The sequence below is a fragment of the Haliotis rubra genome, unplaced genomic scaffold (assembly GCF_003918875.1).
Source record: "Haliotis rubra isolate DU_JTF1 unplaced genomic scaffold, ASM391887v1 Scf1702, whole genome shotgun sequence".
Taxonomy (NCBI): Eukaryota; Metazoa; Mollusca; class Gastropoda; order Lepetellida; family Haliotidae; genus Haliotis; species Haliotis rubra.
In genome coordinates this window covers 40,108-49,536 of record NW_025765673.1, presented here as the reverse complement: position 1 = coordinate 49,536, position 9,429 = coordinate 40,108, and the positions used below count along the sequence as shown (strand labels likewise).

General features: G+C 37.2%; 1 protein-coding gene across 2 annotated transcripts in view; it reads right to left on the bottom strand.

Annotated features, from left to right (window-relative positions):
* Nucleotides 1-141: 141 nt before the first annotated feature.
* The window catches only part of LOC124272568, a 42,011-nt gene continuing 32,723 nt past the window's right edge, over nucleotides 142-9,429 (bottom strand). For both annotated transcript variants that reach the window (XM_046707777.1, XM_046707778.1), the window contains one exon: nucleotides 142-1,436. In XM_046707777.1, coding sequence (XP_046563733.1) covers nucleotides 306-1,436 — 1,131 coding nt within the window. In that variant the 3' untranslated portion in view covers nucleotides 142-305. The remainder of the gene's footprint in view (nucleotides 1,437-9,429) is intronic.

The following is a 9,429-nucleotide window of genomic DNA, read 5'->3' as shown; positions in this document are numbered from 1 at the left end:
CCAGATATTCATAGACATGTGGTAAATCATCAATTGGTCTGACATATTCTCCTTCTACGCTACAGTGTAACAGAATAGCTTTTTCAAACCATTTCTGGGTCAGTTCAGAAAGGAAATCTTCCGCCACAACCATCCAAAAGTCATGTTTCAACATCTCTTTGAACAAGGAGTGCAACATTTTGTTGTCTGACAGTGCCAGTAATTTCATCACTTCAACACGAGAGGAAGGTTCAACAAAGAGATTGTCAGCAAGCAAAAGTGTCTGTACTTTGTGGCAGTCAAAATCATGAATCTTGTGGGTGTTTTCACACATACCAAATCACTTTCTGTTCCATACATCTGGCAATATCTCCTTTAACTTTTTCCCATTTGGAAAGCACTTCATGGAGCTTAACCATCTGCACAATGTTCCTTGTCTTCATTAGAGAAGAGCATTCATTCTCCACTTTCATATGAATGATAGTCTGGGTATCTGTTTTCAAAAAGCTTACATTTTCTTCTTCTGCCAGGGCAAATTCCAACGGGAAGTGCTGTAGCAATCTCTCAAGGAACTGGCAATATGAGGGTTCATCATCTGTGCTCACAAGACTGTATGTTCCTCTGAGAACCGATCTCACGTGTTCAATGTCATGTACCTTGAACGTATTTGTTGAAATAGATTTCTGCAACAGCTTGGAGAAATATTCAGATGAAAACAGATGAAAGCAGTATTCCAGTACAGTGAAGAAGTGGCATGGACTTTTAGGGAATGCAACTTGACACAAACTTTCTGCAATCCTCCTGAAAGCTGACATCATTGTGCTTGGTATGTCCTTCACAGATATTGCCTTGAAACCTTTCAAAATTGACTGACAGATGGTTGGTGTAGCCCATTGTGAATGCTTGATGTAATCTTGATTCATAGAGAGTTTACTATAAACATACCCGAGGGCACTCAAGCTATCCGGTGACATGCTGTGTATTCCATGTTCAAAACATTTTTTCATCAACCTGAAGATTGATTCAATATCTCTGTGGTCCTTAAATATATTCCTTGTAAGGTCTTCAATTTGCATGAGAGCATCTTTATATCCATATGCTGAGATATTCATTAAAATGTGACTAACATGACCACAGAAACCTTCTTCATAGTCACATAGGCCTTCAATGCAACGGAATATGCTATTTGTTCCCATTGCACGCCATTTATACATATTCTTCTTAGTTACTGATAGCCATGTATTGCAATGATGTATTGTGATTCCACACAAATATTCATCAACATTTGGATGAAAGTCTACCTTCCCACTGGTCCACATATTTTCATCCAAAGATCTCATTTTTACCCAACCATAATCACCCCCAACTTTTGATGTAAACTCAGCAAACACATTTTTCATATGTTTCTTTTTCATTTCACTGGCAGGAATGTAGAGAAGTACTTCTTTCTTGAGAAGCTGAAATAATCACACAAAACAAAAGACTTATTAAAAGAGGTATTTCAAATATAATTGCATAAGTCTAATTTGGTTCACTTTTCATGATGTACCTGTGATGATACCTGCAGAGTGTCAACCACTTTGAGCCCTCCAAATTATTGGAATATTGGACTCCTAAAGATGAAAATATAGGACTAAAACTAAATAATATAGGATCCTTAGAAACGTTAAAAAGTCCTCCTCCCCTTACAGCCAACCTTCTCCATCACTTTAACAAGAAATAAATCAAAGCACCATGAAAATAACCATAATGAATAATTTGAACATCATAAACTAAACACAAAAACCTTAACTGTAACACAATACACTCTCTCTGGGTCTATAAAGACATTGACATCAGAGTACACAGTCATTTCGTATGTCCAGATTTAACTTTATTCTATCACTGATAAAAAATCTAGCTGTTAGGGACTATTTAGCTGTATCCAATCAGCTAAATGCAGGGTCAACATGCAGCAGAAAATAGGAATTTATATGATAACATACCAACATATAGGATATAATTTGATAGTGTCCAAATTATAGGATTTAATAGGAATATAGGACTCGCTTGACACCTTGTACCAGTTATTTGTTATTGCAAATTACAAATGTTTTAGATTATACCAAAACTCAAAAGTCAGTTTCAGAAGTCATCTGTTTTAAAGTGTACATGACTATCAGAGTCTTCACATTCTTTCATGGTGTTTGTTTTAAATGTTTAAGACGATTCATGGTCCTTTCAATAACAATAACACTTCTGCACCTGCGCATCCAAGGATCAACTGAGCATTTGTTTCAAATCAACATTAGGCATTCAGCTTGAATAGCGATTGAGTGATTAGAAAGCAGAACTACTTCAGCTGATATATATTCCAGATTTGTAGGCCATTGGCAGTTAGTATGTTTGGTGAGAATAGTGTCTAATAAAGATTTTACCGACCCATAATATGGGGTAACGTGTGTTTGTTTTATGGTTGTTTTGTTGTTGTATCAATCAATGAGACAGTAATTTACTCATAATGTTTAAATAATGTTTATATTAACTGCAGTGAAATCGTGTATCCCTCCGACCTGCATTACTCACAGCAATCACTAACATATTGCCGATTATTACGTCTACTCACGTCTCAAAGTGTAGTTGACAGAAAATGGATACGCATACATATTTCGTTTGCCAAAAGTCGTATTTAGTGTAGCTGGACATGTCAACAAACTGCTTTCGAAGTGGAAATAGCGAGATCGCGCGAAAACTCATCAGTGACAGGTCAAATTATTCCATGCATAAAAACTATCCAGCATAACACCAAAAAGCTATCACATAACCTTAGTTTTGATTGTAAATATTTTACATTTATAAAGCAAAACCTGCAATGAAACAATACTAGAATATATTTCTGTTTATAAAATAATAGTTTCAGATACTATATTTTTAAGATCATTGCATCAGAATTTATCTCGTTATATTATCAGGTATGTTTTAAACAAATCACCGGTAGGGGAACGATTGCTATTTCCGGCACTGTATACGAGACAAATACATATGGTAATCTTAATCCTTGCACATAAGACAATGCCTAGCAAAAACAAATTAGAACCTGAATAGGTAAATAATCCTGTCTAGTGATGTTTCATTGCAAATTTGACGTCTTTACTGACAAAGTCATTTTTTCTTATTTGTTTGTTCACGTGAAGTGATACAATGAAGTTTTCTCACCCCTTGAAAAAAAGTTTGACAAAACTGTTACCCATAGATAAGCCGTCCTCCTTCCAGAGACTGCTAGTTTTGGTCCTCAAAATTCGGCTATTTAAAACGGAGACTTTGAGTTCCGGGATTAACAGCGTTACCTTTTTGTGCTGTAAGAACGGGAACGATTCGGTCTATCGTTGTTGAACATGTTGTGCTTTACTGCCATAGCTCTTAACAGAGTGGAAGGGTGTTTGCCTTGAACATTATCATTTCGAGCCCCTTACTGTGGTTTGGGGTCGTATTTCGTTCGACGTAAACCCAAGTGTTCTTGCCAAGGACCTACCGAGTCTAATGGGATCTTCCCCACTGGTTAAGATAAGCTTTAAATTCGATTTGTTTAGTTTTAGACTGGATCCTATAGGATAAATTTCGTCGTTCAGCATACAAACGCTATAATAACTGTCGGACAAAATGTGGCAGTTTCCACTGATGAATAGCTTCTTGCTGTTTCTAAAGCTACTGATATTATTCCATCGCGGGTAATACGCGAGATCGCAGAGAATGGCTTCAAGTTCCCCTGATGTGTTATCGATAGCCCGAAGTAGTTGAATGGGCTCACCATTCGAGATGCGTGATGCGTGATGAACATGTTAAATATACAAAGGTTCTACATTATACTTTCAACATGTCTACACAAAAATACACGTCGGGATTGCTTTTTCGTTAAGTGATCGTGTAAGTGCTACCAATTTCACGCACATGAAAATTGTGGTGGATACGGATGGCTCTCATTATCGAGCTCGGTTTATTGATGTATTTAAACATTATAGGTTTTCTCTCAAGAGCGTGAAAACGGTATACACATGGTTTCCAAACCCGATGCAATTCTGGCAAAATCAAATCAATTTAATTCAATCCTGTCTAATATTCATCTAATTTCCAAACACAGTAAATTTATCTCCTAAATATTGTTTTTCATTATTTAGAGAAAAAAAAAATTAATTTGTCATTGTGCTTATATTTGATGATAAAAATATATGAATTTACACTCTGTTAAATATGAGACATCAGAGATATGAATATTTAAATCGATTGCACAAATTTAATGATTTATACAGGTTCTTAATATGGAAAGCATTCCACTGTCAATCAAGTAATTCGGGTATATTCAAGAATAGTTATAATATTTATGTTTGCTTTGACCTTAACCTCTGCATGTTTGAAAATATCAGGATATTTTTGAATAATAATGTTCATTTTTCTATCTAGTATTAATGTGCAAAATATTGGTTGAATTGTTCCTTATTTAATGATGGCCTAACTGTATACAATCACTGACCCTGTTTACAGCGCCACATGCTGAAATGAATTCAGGACGCTAAAGGTTGACAAAAAAGTAATATGCATCTGGTTTCTGATTCTAATTTAGTCATATATTTGTTCCAGTTATCATAAAAGAGAAAATAATAATAATAATAATAATATTATCTACTTCTATAGCGTCGAGTTCCAGCTAGACTGCTCACAGGCGCTTGTGCAGTTCAGTCTATTTCATTTCAAATAGATGTGTCTTTGGATGTTTTCAAAAAGTTTGTAGACTTTGAGCGGATTTTAGCGACATAGGGAGGATGTTCCATAGCATGGGAGCTATACATTCAAAGCAGCATTCCCCGTATTTGGTCCTGGATGGTCTGGTGATAAGCAGATCTCTATCTTGTGATCTAAGGGTTCTTGTTGGTCTATGGTTGTTAAGAAGAGATGACAAGTAAGATGGAGCAGTGTTGGTCTTCAGGCACTTGTAGATAATGGTGAGCACCTTGAATTTTATGCATCTAGCAACAGGTAGCCAATGCAGTTCTCTTAACTCTTCGAGGACAACGAGTTATTATCCTGCAGGCCGTGTTTTGTATAAACTGGAGTCGATGAACCAGGGAAGCTGTTATCCCATACGAAAGTGAATTGGCATAGTCAAGGCGAGATATGACTGTTGCTTGAGTGAGAGTTTTGGCGGTTTCATCTGAAAGATATCGTCTTAGTTTACTAATCTGATGCAGATGGTAATGAGAACACTGGCACATTTGGGTGACCTGCTTGTTCATGGTCATGTGGGAGTCGAAAACAACTCCTAGATTCTTCACTTGGGAAGAGGCAGGCACTTTCACAGGTCCAATATTGACTGAGAATTCTGTCATATGTTCCTGTAAGTGCTTTGGCCCAGCAATGAATACTTCCGTTTTGTTGTCATTTAGTTTGAGAAAGTTAATTCTCATCCAAGTTCTGGTGTCACTGGTGGAGCTTTCCAGCTTCGTTATCTTGTCCTGAAGTGATGCAATCCTGGAGGCGATACAGCTCTGGGTGTCATTTGCAAAGCACTGGAAGTCAATGCAGTGGATCCGGAAAACATCACATAGTGGCAACATATAGATGGTAAACAAGAGTGGTCCAAGGACTGAACCCTTTGGAACGCCATATGATAACCACCTTTCTTCTGACACGGCCTCACCAACTTTCAGTGACAGTTCTGTTTTTTAGATATGACTCAAGCCACATCAATGCTGGTCCAGTGATCCCAACAGTCTTCTCAAGTCAAGACGGAAAGATACTGTGGTCTATTGCATCGAAGGCTGCTGACAGGTCTAGAAGAACAAGGAGTACTACTCTCTGATTGTCGAGATGAGAAAGAATGTCATTTGCACACGGAGTGCTGTTTCTGTACTGTGGTGTTCTCTATAGGCAGACTGGAACTCTTCCTGGGGGTTGTTTTTTCCAGATGTTCTTTGATTTGGATTGCTACAATCTTTTCAAGTACCTTTGATAGAAATGGTAGGTTGGACACCTATAATTTCTAATGTCATTTGGATCAAGTGAAGTTTTCTTGATAAGTGGAGCCATTTTGAATGTGATTGGTACTTCAGATGCAGCCAGCGATGTATTGAACATGCCCACTAACGTAGGTGAGAGTCCAATGCAGATTGAAAGATCCATGTTGGAATCGGATCTAATTCACATGACTTTGATGGACTCTTCTTTATTATGTGTGCTATCTCACTTTCTGATGTTGGTCTGATGTTACTAAAGCGCTGTCCATTGAACGTTTTATCTGGAGTTATTATGTTTGGTTGGTTCTGTTGTAGGTCGACACAGATGTTCTCAATCTTGGTAGAGTGAAGAAATCAGCACAGATGTTCTCAATCTTGGTAGAGTGAAGAAATCAGCAAAAACGATTAAGCAAAATCCAGTTCACTGTTATGATTAGGCAGAATGTCTGTCTTTTATGTAACAGATTATTCAACACTTTGAACAGAGCCTTCGAGGGATGGAAGAAGATTGAGCTTGATTTGATTTAGTAATACATCGCGGAGTTAATATGTTGTGCGCGATTTTGAACCTAAGAGTGGCATTGTGTTTATCTCTGGAGTGGCGTGCAGGTGGTAGCAGTTTTCTCATGGCGAGAATACATACAGTCATCAACAGAAAGCACCTCTTATTCATGAGGGCAGCACATGTGTGTTGTACTTTTAAAATGCACTGTACTTATTATTTCCAACCAATTTTAGCGGTACTGAGCAAATGATGGCTTTTCTTTGAGAGATCCCAGGTATCAATCAGAAGATTATTTAAAGTGTTTTGATAACAATTTAGCACAATCATTATCATCATAGGCTTGTACAGCGTTTAGCAAATGTGATAAGTCAGAGGTAGGGTGCCTGCCTTTGCATGAATACATATATACATGTCAGTGTTATTACAACAATGAAATGTTTTGCCTACGTTTGCTACAAAAATAGACAGTAAAGTTGGTAATTCAAAACATTGTCACACACATGGACAGAAGTAATATCATAAGTTATTACATGTAAGCCATACAAAGGTATTTCAAGCATTTTTGTTCAAGCCGTTGAAAGTTTCATGTTGATTTAATTGTCAGTTTTCTATGCAATTTACATGAGCATTCTGTAAAAGCGTTTGTATTTGATCTGTGTAATTATCAAATCCGCAATTATCATTTGTATCAATCAACTCAGTCTCTATTGATCCATCGTCAATAAAAAGCTGGATAGTATATCAGTTATGGTATCGATACAAATGCGTATAATCATTCAAGCAGATTACAGTAATGAGATAATTGAACGCCTCTTTCGACCTTGAAATAACAGCCTCCAGTAGAATGCATATGTAGTTACGTCCTTGTTGAAAGGTTTGTCCCGTGACAAGTGTAAAATAAACAGATGCGCTGTTATATCATTGGACATCTTGCTTTATGGAGTCACGCTCCTCTCTGTGATGTTTATACATGCATGCACATCTGTAATCTTATGAACCTCGTTTGCATTCAGTAAAGATATAGGTACGCCCACCTTCATAAATATTGGGGTTGGGGTTGTCAACTGCAAGTTTCTACACTATAATAATTCAGTATAGTGTCACCTCCATTCTCTTCCCACAGAGGTTACTTGTCTTTTCTTCCTACGAACCTCTCTTTTAATACTGTCATATTTCCCGGTTCTCGTAAAATCCCCTAGCGGCAACGCGAATTATCTCCCTTCTTTCTGTCCAATCAGAACACGTGTTACATCAACTTGACTAATACAAGCAAATGTTGGGTCACAAATATCCCTCCTCTGCCAGGAACGTGTGTTGATGTGACACACAAGACATTTATTGGCTAGCTTGTCCGTTGTCAACGAGGGCGATGGAGACGCCATTGATCCGCCATTTACATGACTGAGTTTTGTCTATAAGAAACGTTTGCGCAACGCGCAGGGAAAGAGGTTCTAGTTTTCCCGAAGCATACGGAAATAACCAAGGTCTTGCGAATGATCACTTTTGAAACAACGTCGCTGATTGCACAACTAAATCTGATTGCAACCAATCACGAATCCTGAACACTCGCACCATGAAAGAGCCGTATTAGAACAGAGGTTCGTAGGAAGAAATGACAAGTAACCTCTGTGGGAAGAGAATGTGTCACCTCATGAATTCTGTAATGCGTGTACTGTAGTTTGGATAGTCATTCGTATCAAGGTGAAGATTATATTTACATGTACAGCAAACCATTATGTTTTATGTACTAGTTGTGTGCATAAAATGTATATGAAAATAAATACTACCTCTACTCAGTGGTTGGATTTCAATCGCTTTGTTTTACTTATCGAAAAACACTAAAATGAGGACAAATAAACCGCCAAAGTGACTATCTACTCCTATTTGTCTTATGTGTATATTTCATACATCGTTACCAGTGTGTATGTTTACAATACACTTTAACTGTTACATGATAGCTTGAGTTGATAAAGCCGAAACCCAGCATATCGACTGGTCAAGGATATAGCCAATAACCAATCTCTATCCAAGCTGCTGAGTGGCCAAACGTGCTCTTCAGAAATTTCTCACCACCCATCACCTGTCCTTTCCTCTGTGACAGGTATCTCATGATAATGATTGGTGGCAGATAACATATGACCAGCCACTACATTGAACAGTTGAGATACGAACGCTCTATTCGAAATTTGATGACGCCCTATCACGTGACTCTTTGTTTTATGTCTATGCAAGGAATATGTAGTATACATTTTGTATATGTATGTTTGTATGGTCAATGATGTTTTCTGCATTTAATCTGTATGAAATAAAGTGCAATGCTATGAATGTGCTTTGTGCTAGTCACAGACTAGCTGCTTATAGTACTTTCATTAAAATAATTCGTAAACACTAGAAATGTATTGGCAAAACCGCTATTTTAATTAGAAGATTATAAAGTATGAAAGTAAATTCTTCTTTACAGTATGTCATTGTCATAGATGTTTTGTAAATTTAAACCTCACAAATGATATAAGAGAGAGAATTTGTTAACGTTAATGTGTCTCATCTGTTACATACAAAGAATACATGTGTATGCATATTGTGATAAAATATAAATGTACAAGCCGACAAAAGGTCTACAAGAGAAACTTGCAATAAAATTACATAAAGCTTGCAATACACGACATGTATTCACACCTGATTGCTTTCAACATATATCTTTACGACACAATTAAACAATCAGGACTTGTTTGTACGACTAGACAGTTTCCTGTGATCCCCGAAACCTGCCAGGGAAATCAGGTGTGACAAGCACTAATTAGTTTCGGCACAGAGAGTGGGCAATCAGCGAGGGCTTCCAGGTGTTGAGTAGTGATGGGGCTCTCGGGCTTAATGAGTTAAATTTCAATTCATCATATATCAGCAGAATTAAAATTATAAACTATTTTTCGCAATGTTATTGAAAACAACGATTCTCGG